General features: G+C 37.8%; 1 protein-coding gene across 1 annotated transcript; it reads left to right on the forward strand.

Annotated features, from left to right (window-relative positions):
* Positions 1–1,751: 1,751 nt before the first annotated feature.
* acsl1b (acyl-CoA synthetase long chain family member 1b) lies at positions 1,752–20,327 on the forward strand. Its single transcript, XM_053481473.1, has 21 exons — positions 1,752–1,917; positions 6,152–6,364; positions 6,443–6,557; positions 7,557–7,621; positions 9,089–9,190; positions 9,737–9,836; positions 10,677–10,852; positions 11,561–11,593; positions 11,703–11,754; positions 11,891–11,964; positions 13,053–13,130; positions 13,238–13,372; positions 13,823–13,957; positions 14,109–14,204; positions 14,555–14,627; positions 14,702–14,790; positions 14,915–15,031; positions 16,532–16,675; positions 16,842–16,943; positions 18,039–18,110; positions 18,211–20,327. Exons 2-21 carry the CDS (start codon positions 6,170–6,172, stop codon positions 18,349–18,351), a joined length of 2,094 nt encoding a protein of 697 aa, XP_053337448.1. The 5' UTR covers positions 1,752–1,917; positions 6,152–6,169; the 3' UTR covers positions 18,352–20,327.
* The last annotated feature ends 5,188 nt before the right edge of the window (positions 20,328–25,515 follow it).

Genomic DNA, 25,515 nt, shown 5'->3' on the forward strand with positions numbered 1-25,515 from the left:
GTATATTTCCGGCACTGTTGTGTATTATAACGGTGACTCCTAAAGCTTGAAGGTGGAATTGATTACAACTGATGATGTATAAAAGGGTAATTCAAATGAAAATCTTTAAAAATGTTTTGCATAAACTCATCGAACATAGAATAAGACCAAAAGATAAAGACGAAATATTGTATCATGCTAAAAGACAGTGGAACCGGGGTGTAACGGTTGTTACAAGTCTGTCACTAGTTGCCTGTGTTATAGAGTGAATATTTTACCTATTAAGGTCACTCGGGACATAAAGTTCCCATGTTGTTCCCATGTGCTCCGTCTGTAATCACAAAATGAATGTTAATCTTCGGTGAAGAAAATAGTTGGCGCCAAGTGAAAAAATATGCACAGAATCAATGGCAATAAAGTGTTTTTAATTAATCACTTTCATTAATACATCATGTAACGGGAACATGGTGAAGGAAAGGGAAAGTCTGGGTGGCCAAATTTGAACCTGACTAAGTAGTAATATGTTTTATATACACATCACTTATAATTTGGGACGTGTGCCACAAAGTAAATGATATTACAAAAAGAAATAGGTCAGGAAAAATTGAATGTTATACTCGGTTGGCTAGAAAACCCACAAAGTATACCATTTTAACTAAATTCCCCAAATGTGTCAGTTTAAAATATAGTTGCAACAATGTCGCAACAACAAATATGTTTGAAAATGATTTTGATAAAATGACGTTGAGATATCATAAAATGAATGACCTGGAAAGTGCATCCTCAAACCTATATAAAAATTTAGTAAGTTCTACATTTTGGTGAAGTCATGAACTGTCCGCTACTAGTCAATCCATCGCAGACAGATTACTAACAAACCAGAGTGCCCAGAGGAAACCCACCAAGCACGGGGAGAACATGCAAACTTCATGCACACAGACCCTGAAGCAGAAATCGAACCCAGGTCCTGGAGGTGCAAGCCCAACAGTGCTAACCTTTAAGCCACAGTGCCACTAGCATTCGTTCAATGTTATCCCGTCGTCATGTAGTCAACGTTGTGCTGATGTAATTCTGACTCTCCAAAACATCCTAATACCAATACACCATACATTTTCATAACCAGGAAGAAAAGTCATGATGAAGATGCATCATTTAATAAAAACCGAGGTAGGTTTTGCAAACCGCACATCAAGTGTTCCTGATGGATTTGATCATGAACACAGCCAAGAATTGCCTAATTTAAGAGAAAGGGACAACTTAATTGACAGGACAGATGAACAACCGCATGACTTTTTTCCCATGGCACACGATGAGAGTGAGAAATTTTCCCACAACTAAGGGATGACTGCTGCAAACCAAACCTTTTTTTTAATTAATTCTACATACAGTCATGTGACCAAGTCTTTATCTATAAAAAGTGATTGTATAACAGGGTTCAAGTCCTGACAGCAAGTTGGATTGCAATCTTAAAGATTATGAAATTATTGCAAAGATTATGCAAATACTATTTAGTGTGACATGTCGAAGCATATCACAGCTCAGTGTGTGTGTATATATGTATGTGTGTTTAACCTCCATTGGCTACTCTACATTTCTGAACCAGCAGCCGAAATGTTTATCCACGTCATCGTGTTTTCCGTTTGGTGCGGGTTTAAAATAGCAGAGCGTTGGAGGGGGTAAGTGCCTGGCAGTTCTGCTTGGCTGGCCTTCATCGGGTGACCGCTTCAGGGCTCTATCATTGGTCTAACATCTCAGGCAGACCAAGTTTAGACAGCGCGGGCTTGCTCGTGTTACCTTTACTCTGGAAAGCCTGGAGCAGCATGTGATTGTGTGCATGTGCTGGGCGTCTTCAGGGTTCTGCCTCTGACCTCTGAGTGAGCGTGATTAAAAGAGGAAGTCGACCTTGTGGTGATGCTTCTGTAGCGCAATCAGAGAGAGGTAATCAATGACATGACAAACTTCGCTTCTGTGTTTGATGCAATGGCATGACGAGTCAATACAGCGGTCGAGGAATGGGGTGCTGCTATGGAGCAGTCAAGCAGTCTGTTGTTTTGTAGGCAAGGCTTGTCCTCTAACAGAATCGTTAATTGTAGTACTTTGCAGCCTGTTATCCATGGCGCCTCCATACACTGGCTGACACGGCGCATTCCGTCCAATAAGACGAGAGGAAGGGGCAGGTCCGAGTTTGACCTTCGGATTTGCATTGGCTACGGCGGTAAAACAAACTCGGCTGACCGATGTCAGTTAGTGCTACCTGTCGCTCCGCTCTGCCTGTTCGGGATTCCACAACCTCAGTTCTCTCAGAGCTCAAGGTGACATGCTTTTGTTTCGTTTTCTATTGTGATATCTTATTCAATGTTGTGAGAAAAACCTGTAAACCTCTCTAACGGAGACCAGGACACGGCCTGACACGGGTCTACGCCAAACTCTGTGACGATGTGTGTATGATCTATACGTTTTAATCTAATAAGAGAAATGCTTGCTCGATTTTAAAAGGATCAGCATAGTATTTATTTATTTATTTATTTATTTATTTTTATTTGGCGTGCTTTCTTACACGCGTGAAAGATCTTAGCCCGGTCACGTATCCAAGTGATAATAATAAAACTAGGTGAATGGTGAAAGGGGCAGTGTGTCCTGACTGGGTCATGTTGAGCATGCTGTGTTGTGTCAACACGCGCGCACACACACACACTCTTTTTAGAAACATGCCTACCCAGTGTGCTTTGTGTAACACAACAGCCAGTATGACTCATCTCAGTCGTTGTGGACATTTTACATTGTCTGGTTTTAACCCAGATTTCTGTTTCATTTTTGCTGGTGTTGACTCGAATGGAAAGACGAGCGTTATCTGGATTGGATTGTCCAACGAGCCGAGACGCACAAATCGATTGACTTCTGGGGCTGTTGGCCAAGACCCTGTACTAGTATAAATAGTTTTATCTGTTTACTTTACTGAGGAGATAATGAAGTGTTTAAACAAACTAAGCTCAAGTTGTAGCCTGTGAGGTGAATTTATTAACTTTATCTATAGTTTTGTTCTATGTTTCGTCATGAAAAAAAAAAAAAGCTACTGTAGTGTGAGTAGAAAGGCAAGAGTTTATTGGAAAGAGTGTCCCAGTACAAAGTTTCTATGTTCCCTCATGTTGTGAGTAATGGGGAGTGTTGCATATCTTGAATATACGACGGATGTTCAAGTCAAACCGGGACTTGTAATAAAATTTCTTGTGAGTGAAGGCATGACATTTACAGGAGGCTTCAAGCACAGTACAGTGATGAGACGCTTTATTTGGTTTTAAAGGTGTCCTTGAATGACCTGAGGTAGCTTGAAGCCCACTGCAGTCATTTCTGTGAACGATTAGTGTATACCCCTGATCTCTAAATATCACAGTTAACTTTGTCGCCAACTTGCGGAAGAGGCGCATCTGCATCGATTCACCAGAACCACTTGCACATTTACAGGAATTGTAGGAGTTCCTGGGAGGCCAGCGTTTCAGACGCCAAGGAGACAGTTCCATCATAGCTGTGGTGTACTGAGAAAACAATTCTATCTTGAAGGTGTTCAAGCACTAGTGAAACACTGGGATAAGTGCATTATTGTAGCAGGGGATTATATAGAAGATTTTTTACTGTGTTCTGTTATTCTGCACAATTAAAAGTCTTTGTTTGACATGAACACCACTCGTACAATCAATATCCTGGTTCACACTCGGTGTGAGAACTCAAGCACTCAAGGTTTCTGGGTCAAAGGTAAGCAGTAAAGACAAGCCACGTTTAAGACAGACCACACTTGGTAGCAGATTGCGATAGGCTTACAAAACATCTGATAACTCAATCAGCAATGTGACCCTTGCTCAGTGAACCAGGAGCACCTGTGAAGGTCGTGCCTTGTCAAGACATGGAGAGTCTGCTATTTGGAACATGAATACTTACGTAGTCCACCTTGGATTTGCATGCAAAGAGGAAATTCCATCCACTGTTAAATTGTAAGAAAGTGAGAGCTGAGGATTGTGGGAATGTGAGTCATGTTTCTGACAAATAAAACTGACCATCTGTAAAAGGACAATAGCTTTGTTGGTACAGCTTTGACTGCACAGTAATTTGATCATGTAAACAGCTTAAATATCGTGGTTTCTTATTTTGGTTTACACACTTTTTTTATATGTAATGCTTTATAACAAAACATAAAAAACCAGCAGGTGATTATTGGTATTGATAACTGGTGTTGTGCAAGGAGAAATGAGTTTTTATTGAATACTCTTTCTATAATGAGGTTTACTAGTAAATGAAGCAAGTTCTAAGAAATAAAAACCTGATTCATTTTCCTGTAATGTAGCTCAGCGTGACTGTGCATCACCCAACACTGACATACGCTAAAGAGAGGGGAAAAAAAGTGTTGATTTAATTACGTATTGTGTGATTCTGTTGTGTAGAAATTTGTGTTACATTTATTAATTATGTTTGCATTTTTTGGTGTAATAATTTTACCGTTCCTATAGAGCACTCCAGGTGGTGCTCACTAAACTATTTACACACTGGCAGTCAGCACAACATACTTATTTGCTAATTATTTGTAAGGTTCATTTTGCATAATAGGGTGCGTGCATGCGTGTGACGCAGTACTGTAAAGTAGGCACCATATTATGCTGTACCAATCTTCATCTTGTTTGCATAATTATATACAAAAACATTCAGTATTTTCATACATAATTTAAATAAATAACATTACCGGAGAATATATAAGAAAGAAATGTAGTACAGTACAAAGTTACAAACTCATATTCTTCAGCAAGCTCAGTAAAACCTGACAACTATTTTACTTATCGTACTAATGCAAAATCTTGGGCACATACAAAAATATGGCATAAGCAAAATATATATTTTTTAAACATTTCTGCACAAGAGAAACTTAAAATCAGGAGTTTTATACACAGATTTGTGCAGTTTTATAAGAAAAACAGCTGTTAGGTTTAACTGAGCTGCTGGAGAATATGAGTTCTTCTGGTAACTTTGTCACACTCCCTCCTTTCTATTTTTATGCAAATCCCAGGAGCGTACATTAGGTTTTTGTTTCCATTTGAAAACTGGTCTGTCTTGTACTATATTTTGTCTCTTTACAGTCATGCACAGATTCTCCTGTAATGTTATTCATTCATTAATTTTTTTAAGTTATATATGAAAACACTGAATGATTTTGTACATAATTATGCAAACATGATAAACATGTATTGCAAAATTGGTACATAATGTGTGTGAGATAAAAAAAAAAATTTTTATATATATATATATATATATATATATATATATATATATATATATATATATATATATATAAATATAAATTGGGGTATGTTGGCAGAGTGCTTTAGTGGTTAGCACCTTCACCTTGCACGCCAGGGTCTGGGTTCGATTCCCACTTGCATGGAGTTTGCATGTTCTTCCAATGATTACTTGGTTTCCTCCGGGAAATTATACCAACAGTCCAAAGACATGGGCATTAGGCTAATTGGCGTTCCCAGGTTGCCCGTCGTGTGTGAGTTAGTGTGTGCCTCGTGCCCTCTTCTGCTGGGATAGGCTCCAGGCTCCCCTCGACCCTGTATACAATAAAGCGGTATAGACAATGAGTGAGTGAGTGAGAATTGGGATAATTATAAAATTGCAATACAAATCAAATCAGCATCTAGGTATCGTAATAAAATTGTATCAGATGCTCCCTGGTGATTTACATCAGTGAATAATAATAGATAATAGAATTTATCTAATAATTCATAATAGAATTTCTTCTCTCATTTTTCGTAATTAGTAGATGATTTTGGTTGATCAAAAAAAAAAAGAAAATCCCTCCAATATTTTGCAACATTTTCTTGGAATTTGTGCATGCAACTGATCATAAATATATAATTTATATAGAGTAAACTATACAATTTTCCTAACTGAATATACTGTATATCTTGTGTAAATGCTCCTGCGAATAATGTACGGTTAAATTACTTTGTATCCTACTCTATAAATAAGACGCCCTGACGCCCTCCACCAGCGGAGAAACACCCACTCCTTTCAGAAATTGTAGCTTTCCTTCTGCTTGTGAAATAAATTGTCGTAATTAACAACTTGCTTTTGTAATTTTTCTCCTGTCACAGGCCTAATGGGTGAACCTTGTTTTACTCCACAGATCCATTAACCGAGAAACATGCAGGCCCAGGAGCTGTTGAAGCAGCTGCGTGTGCCTGAGCTGGCAGAGATGAGGGATTACCTCCGCAGCTTGTCCACCGGTACGCTCGTGGGCATGGGAGCCTTCGCTGCACTCACCACCTACTGGTACACAACTCGACCAAAAGCGCTCAAACCACTGTGTGACCTGCGCATGCAGTCCGTTGAGGTGCCGGTGAGTCTGGGTTGTGGCTCGGTATCCAGGTAGCATCTTGTTTGATTTATTCATTTTAATCGATTTTGTGCTGTTTAGGGAGGAGAGTTCGCCCGGCGCTCAGTGTTAGTGGACGCCGACAAGCTCCTGTCTTTTTACTACGATGATGCTACAACCATGTACGAGGTCTTCACCAGAGGCCTACGGGTATCGAGTAAGTGGAAGTAAATTATTTGTGATTGTTTGTTTTATGTGATGGGACTTTTTTTTTTTTATAGTAACAATCAGGAACCGCTAGCTTTAATTGCGATTTTGTTTACTTTTGCTACTGGATGTCTGCTTTAAAAGTGACTATGGAGAAGCGATAATGTCCAGGTGGGGCGTTTTACTAAGAAACTAGACGATACTAGACGATTTGCTAATCAGCAAGTCTTTCAAGAGTTGAATCTAGCTTTGTTAACCACGAAAAAAAAAAAAAACAGGAAAAACTTGTGTTTCAGACTGGGAAATCTACTCATTTGCAACTCATTTCCAGGTTTGTGGTGTAGACACCACACCTTACAAACACACATGATGGAGCTTTTAATTGCGAATATACTGTATACTAGACGCAACCGCGACTTTGTTCACGTGTAATTTAATTGCACACTCATAAGTGCGTTTTAAAGGATGTACAACAGGGTCTATTGATTTTTGGAATAAAGTAACATTTTTACGTGTTACTGTGAAGTGCACGGAATGAGGGTGTGAGATTGCGTTTATTAAGTAGATTTCAATTGCACACTCATAAGCGTATTAAGTAATAAGAAAATGTACAATACCATATGTTGAATTATGAAAGAAACTTATGATTTTTCCAAGGTCGAATTATTTTATTTTGTTTTGTTTATGGGTGTTTTCCATTTAAATTTCAAACTAGCATATTTTTCCGTAACCCGATCGCAATGGAATAAAGCCTATATATTACCTCAAGCTTGGCCAAATACACAACCAATTAAAATTTAAGTAGTTTTTACTGTGCAAAAACCAAAATTTTATGTGTTCCATATACAGACATGGAAGATATATATATATATATATATATTTGTTTTGTTTTTATGTATAGATAATGTACATATAATTTGTTAAGCAATGAATACACACCACATCATTAAATTGTGAATGCCTAGATTCCAGATGTTTAACTATAGTCTTCTTTTTCCCTTTCTGTTAGATAACGGACCTTGTTTAGGCTCCAGAAAGCCAAAGCAGCCGTATGAGTGGCTGTCCTATTCAGAGGTACGACTGCTGGAGACGTCTCCATTTGTTACTGTTTAAACGGCTACTGCTTCTTGCACACAGTCTTCCTCTTTACACCAGAGATTCAGTCATTCAGATTAGTTTGATATTTCAAGTAAAGCTCCAACTGTTTCGAGAATCAGAAATATTCTTATTTTAATTCATTAATTATTTCTTTTACATATTTTGATAAAATGCATTACAGAACTTTTAACTAGGCTAAACAGGTCACTTGTTGTACGACATTACCATATATTATATTACTGGCATTTATCGGTGCCATCACACCCAATCTATTTTAAGTTTTAAGCACAAGATTTCTTTTATTTCTATTATTATATATACAGTGGAGGCCATAAGTCTGAGACCATATTGAAAACCTATGATTGTTTATTCCAGTTCAAATGGAATAGAATAAAAATGTTTCAAAATAGAATTGTGAAATATTTAAAAAGAAAAAAAGCTAATTTTCAATATTCAGGATTCTGTACTATTTGCTTGTGATATTGACCAAATTAGCTGCTGTGGACAAAAGATTTTCCACGTGTCCTTGAGTCATAAAAGAGGACTGATGATGACTGATATAAAAAGTGCACTCTTTAGTCATTTTTAGACATTCTGATGGGTCTGTACAAACATTTCATGGAAAAAACACATTTCCTGTTTTTTTTTTTTCCTTTTAAAATTTTTGGATTGTCCCCATATAGTCCTGAGGGGGTCTTCAAGTCAAACCAAGCTTTCTTCTTAATGAAGGTGTAAAAACGATGGACATTTACAGGAGACTTCAAGCACAGAACCCTTAGACGTTTGAATGTTTTTCTCCCAATATCTGAGAGTTATTGCCACATCCCCCATAAAGTCCTGATCTAGCCCCAAGCTATTTCCACATGTTTGGACCAGTAAAGGAATTCCTGGGAGGCCAGCATTTCAGACATGAAGCAGAAAGTCTGATCACTGCACCTTTCAAGGAGATAACTTTCTACCTAGACGGTATGCATTAGTGTAGCAGGGGATTATATAGAGAAATAAAACAAGTTCTGTTACTCTGTACAATCAACTGTCCTGGTTTGGCTTGAACTCACCTCATTGGATTAATTCCTAAATTTTTGTCACTGCATTTTGTCAATGCCTCGTGGCAGCTCTATTTTTAAATCTGATCTAATATTGTTTCAAATAGATACGAGGTCATTATGCGGTGGTCTAGTGTAGTGGAACAAGTTTACAGTTGTTTGCGTTCCCTAAAGTAAAGACTGCATTTCTCAAAATCTGTTGTATGACAGTCATTGTGTTTATATCTCGCCCTGTCGAATATTGGAACATGATACTTGTTATAATTATCCACATAATAGTGTGTGTGTGTGTGTGTGTGTGGTTATTCTGTATCAGTCCCACTTGCTGGAATCTGATATGAGCTGCTATGTCATTCTGGGGAGTGGATTGTTATTTTTGACTTTATCGTCCTCTCAGGTTGCGGAGAGAGCCGAGAACCTGGGCTCAGCGCTGCTACACAAAGGTCACTCCAAAGTCAAAGACCAGTACATCGGCATCTTCGCCCAGAACAGACCCGAGGTGAGAGACATTGAGATCTGAGCATCTGCCCAGACTTCGGGCTCATTATGTAATTACATCAAAGTATGAAGTCAATTTTCAGTGGATTATTATTATTATTATATATTTTTTTTTGGAGCAGGTAAAGATTGTATAAATTAGTTTTATGCTCCATATTTGTCATTGCCACATAAGTGTCACGTTTCTTTAGTTTTATTTTCAGTTTTAGAGGCGAGTGAGAGATGCTTCACAGATACATTATGACACTTTGAATCACTTTGAAATATACTGAACATCATTAATATTGAGATTTTGAAAACGATAGACTTACTGTATGTTAGAAGTAATTAAAATAAAAATAGCATTGTACAAGCTAAAACAATTATATAAATAATTTTTAGATATTTTTACTAATGTCTTCCAGATAAAGCATAAACGGTGAAAGATTATTATAAACTGATTGACAGTTTATTAGGAATATTTATAGTTTTCTAATGTGGATATGTTCAGTGTCATCACAAAATGGAATTATTATTAATAATAATAATGCTGTGTGTTTTTCCGCAGTGGACCATCTCAGAGCTGGCTTGCTACACATACTCACTGGTGTCAGTGCCTCTGTACGACACACTGGGGACCGAAGCCATCGACTACATCATCGAAAAAAGTGTGTCCTGTTCTCGTTATTATTTTTCCTACAGCATTCACATTGTAGCCTGTACTGTTTATTTACAGTGCTGCTGTGATAAACTATTTGCCTTCTTCCTGATTTGTTTGTGTGAATATTTTTCACACTTAACTGATTGAGATCATCAAACAGATTTTAATGTTACACAAAGATAACCTGAGTAAATACAACGTGCTGTTTCTTTTTAATGATCATTTCATTTATTAAGGGGGGGGCGGGTCACTGTCTCTACAGCACCTAACTGAGCTATGTGAAAAAGTAATTGCCCCCTTGTGAAATCATGAATAAACTGTGATTAATCACATTTTTCGGAAAACTGAGCTAAATTTCACTTCTCATCCAGGCCTGATTACTGCCAGACCTGTTGAATCAAGAAATCACTTAAATGGTTAAATTCTAAACCAGTTTTCCAAAGTGAAGCATGCTATAAGATCTTAAAAAGCAGCATGACCTAAAGCAATTTAAGAACAGATGTGAAACAAAGTAGATACCGTGTATCGGTCTGTAATGGGTTACCAAGCCTTTTTTATGTTTTATTGTTGGGACGCCAGCAAACCACTGAGAGAGCTGTTATCAAAAAATTTCCAAAATCTTGAAACCCTCCCACAACGCTGACTCATCCAGAAGCTCATGGAAGAACCCAGAACAACATCTAAAGAACTGCAGGCGTCACAACCAGTTATTAGGTTTAGGGGGCAATTACTTTTTCACGTATAAATCAGATGGCCACGTCACTGCCGACGTTTCTTTTTGATATAGAATTTGTAAGTTTGTCTAACCATAAGACTTTTAAAGGAATGCTTGTTATGTGTGTTTTAGCCGGCATCACCACAGTGGTGTGTGACTTACCGGCAAAGGCTCGTCTTCTGCTTGACTGCGTGGCTGCCAGACAGCACTCGCTGAAAACCATGATCCTGATGGAGGACTTTGACTCGGAGTTGGTGGCCCAGGCACAGAAATGCGGCGTGGAGTTAATCAGCCTGAAAGATGCAGAGGTGAGTGTAGTTTAAGTACATTATTGAGTATAGAGTTGAGGTGTTTCTTGAAGGTTTTGGAGGAACCTGCAGAATGAATGAAGCTGGATAATCTGTTTAATGTGGCATTTATTTAATGCCACAAAGCAGAATCATGACTTAATGCCTGTGCTATGTAGCATGAACATCTCACAAGCTTTGTTTTAAGTCTAGTGCATATAAGAGCTCAAAAGTCCAAGAGCCAATCTCAATGAAAAGTTTGTGATTGGCTCTTGGAAGGAAGCCTTCAAGATCCTCAAGCTGGTGGCTGAAAAATGGTGCAAATTATACCTAATGCTTTCCAAATCTCCAAAGCTCTGGGTCCGTTTATCACTTACGCTGACAACATTGTCGTTGCACGTGCAGCGGTTTTACAGCGAAAAGAACTTATGCATTGCAGTAGGAACTGAATATGAACATTTTAATTCTGGAGTATGTCACAACTAGTCCTGTGTGTGTGTTCCGCAACTCTAAGGGGAATTGCTTGAGTGTGTAGCTACTGAGAATGCACTGCACTCTTTTACTTATGCACAGAGTTGCATACCTGCCTCTATAATACAGTAGAGCCGCGGTGTCATGTCTGGCATCACAGCTTCTTTTTGCGCTTCGCTTCGTTTTTGTTTCCTTCCTTCTCTACTAATGCTACTTCCTGTATCGTTATCTAAATGCCTGTACGTCTTGTTCCTCCAGGCGCTTGGGAAAGCCCATCGGCAGCAGCCTGCAGTGAGTCTTATCATCTGCTCTTATTTGTTTTTGATTACCATCGTTTCCTTTTTTTATATGCGTGAATGGTTTGATGGGTAATTATTGACTTTTTTCCTCCTCTTTATAGCCTCCTAAGGCTGATGACATTGCTATTATTTGCTTCACTAGTGGAACGACAGGTATGTCCTACACATGCACAGAGATCAGTGTTTGCTTTCCAGGGGAGGTGTGTGTTTTATAGATTTGATAACTTTTGTGTGTGTGTTTATGTTTTGGATTGTTTTACTTTGTTCTTAATCTCTCTCTCACTCTCAGGAAACCCCAAAGGGGCGATGCTCACCCATAGAAACATTTTGTCCAACGTTTCTGCATTTACCAAGATAACAGAGGTAAAGTCAAAGATATATAATGTGCCAAACTCTCAGTTGATTAATGTAATTGAACAGTTGATTCATTTTCTATAACAGCAGCTCCGACAGTAGTGCTGGCCATAATTTAAATCATAGGTTAAAGGAATAATGTATTCAGAGTGCAGGGGCTGTAAGTGACGAGCTGAATAATGATGAATTAATAATAATGATAATTAGGGCTGTAGCTATCGAATATTTTAATAAAAAAACAAAAACATAATGCATTACTCGTTACTTGAGGAATCGTTTCAGCCCTAATAATAATAATTTTTAATAAAGTTTGCCCATCGTTTATGTGGTTCTTTCCATCATTCTTGCCACAATGGTGAAATTGCACTGTTGTGGATATCAATGTATACCATCGCGTTACAGTTTCCCTTTCCTCAGACCTCAACCTGTTCCTGTGCATGAAGTGAGCTTCAGTTCAGTTTGATCGTGATGGACTAGAAAATCTCAATTGAACACCTTTGGGATGAATTGGAACACGAACTGCACCCCAGACCTCCTCAGGCAACATCCAGTGCCTGACCTTGTGCACAAAAGGCATTCTCTGCCCAAATGAGTTGAGGTTATTATAACAGTAACCGGAGATTAAATTTGAAATAATAATCATGGATGGATGTGATATGGCGACCCTAAAGGACACATAACAATGTTTTATAAAATATAACAACATTTCTCCAAAACACAAAAACAGTCCGGGGTGTATCCTGCTTCATGGCCAAAGTCTCCCAGGTCGTTGTAACCCTTTATACGGGATAAGTGGTATAGAAGATCGATAAGAAAAACAAGGTGTTTTGTGCTTCACAGACATCAAAGTGTGATGATCAGGAGTCCACAAACTTTTGGCCATATAGTGTGATGTTTTACTTTTCTTCTTCTTCCCATTATAAGATCATAGTCCTTTGTGTTTTAAACTACCACTGCCAAAATAGTACAAAAAAAGAGCTCTATTTAAAATATTTGTGCGGTATTGGTTTTATGACTCATTATCATGTCTTAGTGTCAACGTTCACTTTTTGTCCAAGCTTTTAGCTTTAACCTATTTTTTTTTTCTTTTCTTTCAGACCAGCTGTCCTTTAAGCCCCAGTGACTCTCACATCTCGTACTTACCTCTTGCGCACATGTTTGAGCGAGTGGTGCAGGTATGGACCCCATGTATACTGTAGTACTGTAGTAATAATAATAATAATATATTTGCATAACCTGTAAAGATTTAAGCGTTTGTCTGGGTTTTCCTTGTGCCTCTTAGGGGGTGATGCTGATCCACGGGGGTCGCATCGGCTTTTTCAAAGGAGATATCCGCTGTCTCATGGATGACCTCATCACCCTGAAGCCCACCGTGTTTCCCGTAGTGCCTCGTCTGCTCAACCGAATGATCGATAAGGTTAGCTTGTACATGGGTCTCTTAAACGAGTTCATGGTGAAATTTGTAAATTGAATTGGTCAGAATGTCTTACAAGACACACTATATTGCCAAAAGTATTCGCTGGGAGGAGCCAGGCCTTCTCGTCCAACATCAGAGTCTGAACTCACAAATGCTCTTCTGGAAAAACGGTCAAAAATTCCCATAAACAAACTCCTGCATCTTGTGGAAAGCCTGCACAGAAGAGTTGAAGCTGTTACAGCTGCAAAGGGGGCGGGGCTAACATCCTATTAAACTTTATGGATTAAGAATTGGATGTTACTCAGGTTTATATGCATGTGAAGACAGGCGAGTGAACACTTTTGACAATACAGTGTCTGTGATTATAGAAATTAACTTTTTTTCCATAGACGTTCAATGAGATTAGTCTCCCTTCAGAGTGTGCACTAATGATCACGTTGTGTGTTTTAGATCTACGGCCAGGCCAACACCCCTCTGAAGAAGTGGATCTTGGAATTCGCCTTCAGGAGGAAAGAGGCTGAGATGATGAGTGGTGTTATGAGGAGAAACAGTCTGTGGGATAAAATCATCTTTAAGAAAGTTCAGGTCAGCATTCCTTTACTTCAGCTTCATTTGAGGAAATCTGTAGTGTGTGTGTCCTGGAAATATTACATACATCATCCAGTGTGGTTTAATGCGCATAACATGTCGGAGGACTGGTGATTCTTAAAGCTCTTCTTTCTGCCGCCCCCTGCAGGCCAGCGTTGGAGGCAAAGTGCGCATGATGCTGACTGGTGCCGCTCCTGTGTCCGCTCCTGTACTGACGTTCCTGCGTGCAGCTCTGGGATGCCAGGTCTGGGGGGCAAAAAACACCACCACACTATTACTTAGTCTAAATCATTGCATAATCTCACCTGTTATTGTAGAGCTGCTGCTGAATGATGTCCTGTGGTCATCCCATTTTCAGTCTGTTTTTTGCCACACTTGGTACAAGTATGGTATACAGGTGTTGTCTATCTGGTGTCGCTGCTGCAAACATCTGGATTTCTTTAAAGCTGTTTTGTGACAGTTGTTTAGAGCACTACAAGGAATTAAACTGAATTTGAACTCCGACGTTAGATATCCGCTGTGCATAATACTTTTTTAATATACTTTTAATCCCCCGTTTCTATGTTGTTTTTTTTTTTGTTTGTTTTTTTCCAGTTTTATGAAGGCTACGGCCAGACCGAGTGCACAGCTGGCTGCGCGGTCACGTTATCAGGAGACTGGACAGCAGGTAACACATGCTCTAAGTTTCGTATTTGTTTTTCTTCTGTGTCTGGTTCACGCTAAATGTTTGATTGACGCTAGGTCACGTCGGACCTCCTCTGCCATGTAACCTTGTGAAGCTGGTGGATGTTGCTGATATGAATTATCTGGCGGTGAATGGGGAAGGAGAGGTGTGTGAACTGTGTGTTATCACTCAAGCATGGCATACATACTGTGTTTTTTTTTTTTTTTTTGTTTGTTTGTTTGTTTTTTGTTTTTTTTTGTTCTCATAATTGAGTGTTGTCTGGGTTCTAGGTGTGTGTGAAAGGGCCCAATGTGTTTAAGGGATATCTAAAAGACCCAGAGAAGACCGAGGAGGCCATCGACAAGGACGGCTGGCTCCACACAGGAGACATTGGCAGGTGGCAGCCGGTGGGTTTCACTCTTCTTATAGGTTCCGTAGGTTTACTGTTTCTTTATCAAGTTAACTCAGGCCTCTGAGATTTCCCCAAAGTGTGTGTGTGTTCATGCTTCAGCTGAAATGCCTCTTAGATTTATTTTTTTATGGCTTATTCCCCGTTTCACTTCCTTCTCCAGATAGAGGTCCTTTACATCTGTACTTTGATTGAATAGGTTTATTAGAGGATTCTTATTTTTTTAAAACTTTTTTTACTTACTTACATTTCTGCATGACGTGTTATCTACTCACATTGGTATGTAGTATTTGAAGTAGGACCTTAAGAGAGCCATCTGCTGGCTATTGTGCGTAATTGCGCGATCAGAAGTTGAGCTGTTTGCAAACAGCCATGAACACGTTCACAATCAGGAATGAGAGAGAGAGAGGTTACTAAAAGCTTAATGTGAGTCAATACTGTACAAGCCCTGTACTTTTGATACTTAAGGAATTTGAACATAAGTCCTTTTTACTCATGTGGCTTAGTGGAGAGCACTGTCGTCTTGCACCTTCAGGTTCTGGGTTCGATTCTCGTCTCTCGAACTTGCATGTTCTAACTGTGCTTGGTAGGTTTCCTCCGGGTTCTCCGGTTTCCTCCCACAGTCCAGATTAGACTAATTAGATGGCCCTTTTAAGAAGGAAATGGCAACCCACTGCAGTAGCCTTGCCAAGAAAACCCCATGGACAGCATCTAGGAAGTCCTGGAGTGTGCTATCGACTGAACTACTAAATAAGAAAAATCTTTTACATGTGAATGGAGAATGTCTACTTCTACTTGAGTAATATTTGTCTCGGGGAATCTCTACTTTTACTCAAGTACAGGATTTGTGTACTTTGCCCACCCGTGGTGTGAAAGTGTTTGCCCCCTTACTGTTTTTTTTTTTTTTTTTGCATTTTTATCACACTTTAATGTTTCAAACAAATGTAAATATTAGTCAAAGATAACACAAGTAAACATATCATGCTTTTTAAAAATTATTATTAAGGGAAAACAAAATCCAAAACTACGTAGCCCTGTGTGAAAAAGTTTTTACCTGTTAATACCTGAAATACCTGTTCGCAATTAAGAAATCACTTAAATAGCATCTGCTTAAACAAGTGAAGTAGACCAAAAGATCCTCAAAACAAAGAAATACAGTTGTTGACTCATCTGAATGTCTAAAATTGACTAAAAATCAATTCTTCTATTTCATACAAACAGTATAAACCAGTGCTAGTGAACGTTTCATAAACCTTTTAAAAAACGAAAGGGTTTTTGTTTATTTCCTAAAATGGCAACTCCACAATTGCTGGATTCGTTTCTGTGCTCCATTCACCACTAAAATGGACGAGCCACATTGTTTAATCAAACAGTACGTAGTCCATAGAACACCTCATAAAACGTTTATTTTCCTCTGTAACTAAAAAATGATTGTTTATGAGACAAAAGGGTAACTTGCATATTTTCAATCGCCGTGCATCTCGTTATCCTTTGACAGAATGGCACTCTGAAGATAGTGGACCGTAAGAAGCACATCTTTAAGCTGGCACAGGGAGAGTACATAGCCCCGGAGAAGATCGAGAACATTTACATCCGGAGTGAAGCCGTGGCTCAGGCTTTTGTTCATGGAGACAGCCTGCAGGTAAGGCAGGATGTTTTTCTGTTCTGTTGGCGTGTCTGTAATCACTGTGGTTGTCTGTGTTTTTTTTAAAGCTGCATCTCAATTGGAGTAAAACAAAAGGTGCAAATCCTAAAGTGCATCAAAAAAGAAAAAAAAAAAGTGTTTTTTAATGGAACCTTTTTCTCAGGCCTGCCTGGTGGCCATCATTGTGCCTGACCCGGATTACCTGCCTGGCTGGGCTAAGAAGAAGGGATTTCACGGCTCCTATGAGGAACTCTGCAGGAGCACGGTAATGACTTGTGACGAGCTGAATGGATTTTATAGGTTACTACTTTCAGAGAGAAATAAGGAAACAATATGTTCCCTCAGTAGGTATTTGCATATTGTTGTGCATGTGATATATTTTGACACACAAGAAAATCGGTTTACTCCAGACGTGCCTATGATGGAGATCAGATATTGAGCTCTCATGATGCATGAATGTAGTATAACATAAAAAGAAATCCATATCTTGTATACTAAAATTTAGGCTGTTATTTCAAAAGATATTGTGGCACATGAGAAAGTTGCTACCTACGCTGCTTATATCACTTTTGCAAACTTACATAAAGGTTTTTTGGTGCCCTGCCTCAGAGTGCTCGCCCTATCGTCCAGAGATTGCAAGTTCGGTTCCCAGGTGATGCTGTGACCTCTCGCAGCCGGTCTGGAGAGAGCTGATTGGCCTAGCTCTCTTAGAGGGGAGGGTACTTGGTGCTCCCACATCAATTACGGCGCTACAGCCAATCAGGGGCGTTTTTTTTAAATTCGTGCAAGCAGAAGGAGTAAATCGCTCTGTCCTCACGAGTGCGTTACTTCGCCCCCGACAATGCGTGAGCGAGCGGTTCGAAAAGATGCAGTCATGTGGTTCAGAGGAAACGCGTGATGACTGACGCCCTCCCAACTGAGTGGTAGTAGTAGCTTCATGTGGAGCCCCCTAGTGACGGGGAGGAATTGGACACGACTAAATTAGGGAGAAAATCGGGGGGATATTAAAATCAGTTTTTTGGGGACCATGTCCCATCAGCTTTGTAGATTCTCAGCTTTTACATCAGAAACAAGAGACGTAAGAATTCCTTCACAAAGTCCTTTGACTGTTATCAAGCCCTATTATAATTGGATTTCTGATAAACGAGGTTCTCTGTAATCATACACTACTGAAATATTATCCGGAGATTGTGTTAAAAAATGATGAGGGACTTGTGATGGCTAAATCTACTGTCAGTATAGTATTTAAATTGATTTAGACTTTTGGGAATGAACTTGTTGGTAATTCCACTACCGCTAGAGTAGTTTGTATTCTTGAATACTTAATAATAATAAAGATGTTTAAATATTTTACTTGCAGGAAGTGAAAAATGCCATATTGGAGGGCATTGTTAAACTGGGCAAGGAAAGTGGACTGAAGTCTTTCGAACAGGTAAGTTCCAAACTTTGGTTTTGTTGAATTTTACACGTCTCCTAACCTGCTCTTTCTGGTAATATCAATTCGGGTGTTAATCTGCTCCTGTGTGTTGTAGGTGAAGGATATCGTTTTGCACACAGAGATGTTCTCGATCCAGAACGGCCTCCTGACCCCAACACTTAAAGCCAAGCGCGCCGAGCTCCGGAACCATTTCAGACAGCAGATCGATCAGCTTTACTCCAAGATCCACATGTGAAAACGGATAAATCCAGAACAGATTTGGATGAAGGAATGCTGACATAACACTTACCGTCCTGTTAATAGTTTCACTCATTGTAAGCTACATAGTGACATTTTGAGTGAAGTTCTGGAAGATCTTCCAAACCGAACTGTGCCTTATCCAAGTAAAATGTCTTTATATGTATATAAATATCTATATATATGCATAGGAATGAAGAGAACACATCATCGTAGGTTTTATCCTTCAGGACTTTAAAGCTCAGGTCTGACATCTCAGATGCCCTCTGTATGCTGCAATAGGTCCAGAGCCGATTCACCCAGGGGATCTGCAGTGACCTTGGGTTTTTTTGTTTTTTTTTGTTGTTGTTTTTAAGTTAAAAAGGCTTTACCTTTTTCAAAGTAGTTGCCAAAGAGGCTGCTTGAGTGCTACACTGTGCCAGTACAAATGCTTCTACCTCCCGCTCTATAGAGGCTCAGACTGATTTCTGTATAGCTAAGACAGATAAGTATAAATAAGCTTTTGAGCTTTGGCGCTATAGTATATAGAACAGACTTACCTGATTTAAGTAGCAATCTGCCTTTTTTTTTTTGTCATATGAGAAACACACTCACGATTCAAGACATCATCTTGTAGCTATTCGTTAAATAGAGCCAAGTTCCGTACATTAAACCAGCGAAGACGTGCAACTAATTCTGCACACTATAATTTTAAATGGTTGAGCTGATATACAGTAGGCTGTAGCCGCACATGCACCGAGTTAGAAAGAAAAAGCACTCTGCGTAGTTCAGTCTGACAGTGACTCTTGACTTGTACGCCCATTTTATTGCGCTGTTGTGTAATTTGAAAAAACACATTTCACACTTCTTTTTTCTTTTTTTTTAAAATATGCATTTGCAGCATAGACAGTATAAGATGATCACCGATAGAATGTGCGATAAGTTGCCCAGTGCAGCTGAGAATATAATTAAAAATCTGTTTCATTTTTTTCCAAGGCAAGTTTAGGGCCGGTTGTTTGAATTTGGTCATTAAATATAAATATATATTATTCTATAATCTGTAATCAGTCATTCTATAATATAGGGTACATTTCACATATGTTAAAAAAAAATTTTTTTTTACATTTTTGTTTTTTTAAGGTTAACGTTGGTTTCACTACTCAGTTTGTCAGCTGTTACTAACAGAACTTCATCCTGCAACTCGAAAATTTGATCTGACCCTATGCCAAGTGACCAACATCAAATGATGTCATGTTCTACTGTGGCATGCACTTTGATCACTTGATGCTGTGTTTCTCTCTGCTTCTCCAAATATAATAATCCCTTTCTTGCAGGATCAGCATCTTGACTAGCTCAGTGAAGAATGACATCATTTGATGCAGGTCACTTGGCACCAAACTGGGACAAATCATTTTTGAGTTGTTAGTAACTTCCAGTAGTTGGCATAACTTTGGTGGACATTACTAGATTAATATATTTAAATTATTTGAATGAAAATCATTTCATTTTATTTGGTTTACTCTTTAAAATTCGTATAAGAGTTGAAGTCTAATCATTTTGAAACTAAACTAGAGATTGGGGTGGGGGGGTCGATTCTGTTGCATCTGGCGATTTTTGTATCGTCACACTGACTGACTTTTGAATCTGTTGTTTCATGATTTTTCTTTTGAACCTTTGCTATTCTTACAGAATATAATTCTACATGCGGTGTGCTCTACACTATTCACACATTGGCAGGCAGCACAGCATCTCATGTGGTACAATGGAATTATTTGCTCGGTTTGTTTAGGATTGTAACAAAATCTAAAGTGATTATCGAGATACTAACAGAATTCGCAATACAGATCAAATCGCCACCTAGGTATTGTGATCGTTTCGTATTGTATCGGCCGGTCACTGGTGATTCCCATGTTTATAAGAAACCCTCAGTTTTATAGGATGCAGATAATGCCTGTGTGATATCCTATGGATAAAATAGGATAAAATATGATATTTTTGAAGAAAACATGTACTTCTCAACTACAGACATGGAATGGTCCCTGAACTATAGAATGACTCTTAAACTGTGCCACTATATAATCTGATATATTGTGTGTATACCAGGACTTTCTGTACAAGACATGGTTAATGAATATCGAGCCTCATTTCAAGACAAATTCACATTTCAGTTTGACTCGAATTCATGAACTTGTTCTACAGAAGAGAGCTTTGATACAATTCAACAGCTGCCCTTAGATTTTAATGAGGAGTAATGTTTAATTAAAACCAATTCTTGTTCTTTGAAATAAAATGATTAACAATAGATTGTATGTAGACAGAAATATGGTTTGAAATCCTTTAATGCACACTGAATGAGGAGGGCTTCAGACTGTAGGTGAGGATGAGTTCTGCACTCGACTGTATAGTGTCACGTTCTGTTAATCAGACTAGCCACTAAGGTGATAAATGTAATATATATAAACATATGCTCTATATATGGATATATATATCCATACAGTAGCCATGTGATCATATAACATTTATATTATACTGTGTAGTGATTTGATGTTCTTTGTGGCTTGATTTCAAAAAGGATCTTTAGCATGCATTCCCTAGACCATAGCGAAACATCCTGATATGTTGCCATTTCAAGACCGTAGGTCAATATGGACTATTTATAGGGTTTTATTTGTTTTAATAATAATAAAAATATCTTGATATTGATTTGTTTGTTTTATATGTGCCTGATATGAAAGTAAAAAACACATTGTGTAAAAATGTATTTTTATGTTTTGCTCCCTAGCAGTTTTAGACTTGTTTTGCTTGGTTTCATTGATTTACTGGAGTGCTAAAGATATTTTATCTGTGAATCTCACATTTAAACTCCTCACTTGAATATGAAGGGATTTTGTTTAAAAGCCTGATCTCGTTGATTGAGCACATTGATGTCCGTTGTGTTAATGCATGTTTTTTTTTTTGTGTGTGTATGTGTGTGTGAAAATGCATTTTACAATATTTACAAGCACAACTATTCAAACACAAGAATATTGCTTGGTCATGTATATTAATGCAAGCCATTGATGACGTGTGTATGTGATGTTTGTTGTGTAAAAGATGAACAGCTACAAAGCAAAATTAAACACGGCTAATTAAAGAACAAAAATGTTTGGTTTGGATCAATTAATAATTAAACGGCAACATGACAAGCATTTACGTTTTTGGACACATCAGGTAGAGATAAAGTTATCATTACTTTTATACCGTGTAAATTGTACCACTATCGGGATGATGTAAAAATATACAACTCCCCAAATTAGATTATTATTATTATATATTTTAGTCATAGAAACACCTGAAAACAACTAGAAAAACATATGATCATATGTATCTGTGCTATTTCTTTGCCTGTGTGACCAATTTTTAAATGTTTTGTAGTCATGTTTGTAAAAATGGAAACATTCAGTTCATCATATTGCCTTGGTTGTGCAAGAATACGTCACTTGGGGGTTCTCCTACGATCATCACACACAAGCCGCTGGATGGTTTTTACATTTTTGGGGTTGATTGTTGAAGGTCTTCCTGATCTCTTGTCAGCCTCCGGTGATGTTCTTACTCTTGAAGCGCGCGTGCCACTCAGTGCGCTACGTTACAGCATCTCCATGAACTTGCCGAATCATGTCAAACGTCTCTGTGGCAGATTCGCCCAGTTTTACACAGAATTTCACATTTTCTCTTTCTTCTAATTTGCTGTTCATGATGAAATATCAGATGTGGTAACGCACATAGTCAGAATAACATCAGTTGCACAGCGACTTGAGAATAGTTCTCCAGGCTTTCTGAAGGACTTTTTTTTGTCTCTCCTATTCAGTCCAGTCCCTGTACCTGACCAGTTTCACAGGACACACATTGACATTTGGGATGAAACAGTGAGAAACAGGTGCAGATGAGGACCGATGATTATTATACTGCTGATGCTGAATGCTGAGTGTTTGGAACAGATGAGAGGGGAAATGAGATCGCTGCTGAGGTTATTACTGATAGGATATTCAGATGAACACAAGTGCAGGCTGAGTCGACTTTAATACCAGGTAAAGCAAGGAAAACAATACCCAAGAATCCATCAATCCAAAAAAAAAAAAAAAAAAGCCACTGTTATGAGATCTAGGAAACTAATTAACAGACATATACAGTAGCATACTGTATGCTGTCGGCCAAAACATGGTATTGGTGCTTAATTGTCTCACCTAGGTGAAAATGTAAATTTTTAAAAAATAGGATCATATAACAACTTTTTTCATAATACTTAAGCATTTTTATCTCCTGATCCATGCTTAGTGTTTTGTAAATATGCATATACCTTCATGTTTTTATCAGGTAAAAAGAAAAATATTTGCTAAATACAGTTTCATGCCCTTTAATGTAGTGTCTGTAACCTTTTTGAATTTACTTCTTTTAACAATCTTAACTGTCATTCTGATGAAACTCGGCCAGTTAAGATTTTACATTAAAAGACATGAACCTGAAAAATGTATTATCATAAAATGCTAAATTGTTAAAATATTGTAACATGGTTATGGACAGTACAGATTTGTTCTACCAAAAAACTCATGTAAAGCTCTGAGGAATTTTTTTTAATTTTCGGGCAGATTACAAAAAGCATTTTTTTTTTCTTATCTGAATAAACTATAATTTTCTATGTTTTATGGCCACATAACATAAGGTGTGTTTGAGCATTTAAATAAAACCACTGTTTTTAATTTGGGGGAATAAATCTTCAAAATTTTTTATGAAATGCTAGAATTTAGACAACAATTTTTACAGGTCATAAGGTTCTAGAAGCTTACACCAACTGTAGTATCAATGCTAATAAAGAATATTCATTTAATAATTGCCATTTTAAATTATCACAGTTTGAAGCGAGACAGTATAACGCTGAAAATGGGCATTTTTGGGGCTCATATAAAGTGATCTCTCCAAAACAGCTGAGGTTATCAATTTGAAATTTTTAGGGAAGCAAGATTGGTCACTTCCATGTTGCATAAACTTCAGAAGTAGGTTTTTTGGCCACACATTTTTTGTATTATATTTATCACATAAAAATAACAAATAAAATCAGCACCAATACTATTATTTTGCCTGTGTCTATTTTTATTCCTTTTATACTGCAGCAGTGATCAAGGGTTAATACATTTTCGTTTAGCCAAAGTATTATGCAAAATGCATTTTTTAGTCATTGTTAGACAGAACTCCTGTATGTGTGTGTGTGTGTGTGTGTGTGTGTGTGTGTGTGTGTGTGCGTACAAAAATATGAAAGGGAAAAAAAACATTCCCTGCCTTTTTTCATCTTTGTAATTGGCTTCAATAAGTCATGCTTGTGAGTGCACATTGCTCAGAAAATACTGCTGTAAGATCAGTACACAGAGCTGAATAAATCAGATGTTTGATCTAATCAGTATTAGTAATGGATCCTAATTATCCCTGCTTAGTTCATTACTTTTGACCCCAAACAATAATTTACAAAATTTATTTCTGTTCTTCTAAGCCACTTATCCTCTATTAAGCAGCTGCTTACTATTATGTGATTTACTAATTTATCTTAAAAAAAAAAAAAGTATATTTACTGTAATGAGAAAAGTTGTAATATCTTAAGTAAATCTGTAATGTATGCAGCTGTACACATGGTGGCGACATTGAGTTGGATATTAAAAGCCCAGGATGGCATCATAAAGGCACATGTTGTGAGAACACTCTATTATTATTATTATTATTATTATTATGCATGGTTTACCTCAGACACATTGAAATTCAATTTTGAAATATTGTACAGTTTTTTTATTTAAAAGAAATTGGATTATTAAATATTAAATGCTTTGTTGCAAAATGCATAGCCTATATGACTCTGTATTACAGGACAATAAATAATGAATACTAGTTACACACAGCTCAGAAATGGGTTGTGTACTTTATATTAACAGTATTATTAAGATTCGCCACCTGTGAGCATGGTTGAAATTTTAATAAGAAAATTTAACAGAAGTTTGTCACAGAAGAGCTGATGAAACTTGAGACAGGAGGGTAAGATGAGCAAATTGTGACAAACAGTGATTTATGCTTTAAAGTTGAACCACAGTGAGTGGTAAATTTCCAATCCTTACCAATGTCCTAATATATAAAGAAAAAATGAAAGTCAACACATCTGAGCAAAATGTCTTTAGAAATCTCACCTTTCTGGAAACTTTTTCAACAAGAAAAGTTATTTAATTGATTATCCCCTAGTTCTGGCCCACCTCTACCACATTGATCTGGCCCACATACTGCATGGAATGATGGCCTATGAGCATTCCTCTCCCAGTTCCCAAATGCCAAAGTCATGTCTGAAGAATTATTGTATATCTACATATTGCAGTCTACAACAATAATAAAAAAGTAATTAGAATTATGAGATCATTACTTGCGCAACTGAAATTTTTATTATTATTATGATAAGTCGTAGTAGTGCTTGCAAAACATCACCATTTTTATCTCACAGGCTTATTATTCTTTTTTTTCTTTTTTTCCTTCTTCTTTACAAATTGTGGCAGCGTAACTAGTTCTGTACAATTTGTCGCAGACACATGAAAGACATGTCAAATCAAGAGGCTTATTTGGTAATAGGGTGCTATGACTTTTCTAAGGGGTGTAATTTACCGCTGTGCATTTCCGCAGGGGGCAATTTGCCACCCCAAAAAATCCCATAGACTTAACATTGAGACCAACTTTGACAGATTCTAGCGCGGAGCAAAAATATGGTAGAATTATGAAATTTACAACATTTGAAGAGGCTTGCAAGCTGTGTCAGAATATACCCCACATTTGACATATAATGGTAAAGGTACTTTCCACTGAAACTTGTAAAGGAGGTGTCAAATCATCTGGGTTATTCAGGATTAGGATGCTATGACTTTTTACAGGGTGGGGGTAAATAGTACCTTCACCCATTTAAAAATAAGTGCTCACAGTTGCATTCCCTGCTATGGTAACTTCCATAGGAACTTAACCTAACTGTGGATCTCATTGTCAAAAGACCCAGAGGCCCGAGTTTTGCCACAGCAAGCACCACTCACATTTTCTTCAAAATTATTATTTTTATTATTATTATTATTATTATTATTATTATTATTATTACTATTTAGCAGTCCTGCAAGTGGGCTAACACAGTCGATCA

Source organism: Clarias gariepinus, chromosome 2, assembly GCF_024256425.1.
Source record: "Clarias gariepinus isolate MV-2021 ecotype Netherlands chromosome 2, CGAR_prim_01v2, whole genome shotgun sequence".
NCBI lineage: Eukaryota > Metazoa > Chordata > Actinopteri > Siluriformes > Clariidae > Clarias > Clarias gariepinus.

What these genes read in the sequence shown, in the direction of transcription:
- acsl1b (XM_053481473.1), top strand. Translation starts at nt 6,170, where the DNA reads ATGCAGGCCCAGGAGCTGTTGAAGCAGCTGCGTGTGCCTGAGCTGGCA. An exon ending in TCGCCCAGAACAGACCCGAG is followed by an intron (nt 9,191 to 9,736) that starts GTGAGAGACATT and finishes GTTTTTCCGCAG; the next exon opens with TGGACCATCTCAGAGCTGGC. An exon ending in CGGTGAATGGGGAAGGAGAG is followed by an intron (nt 14,791 to 14,914) that starts GTGTGTGAACTG and finishes TCTGGGTTCTAG; the next exon opens with GTGTGTGTGAAAGGGCCCAA.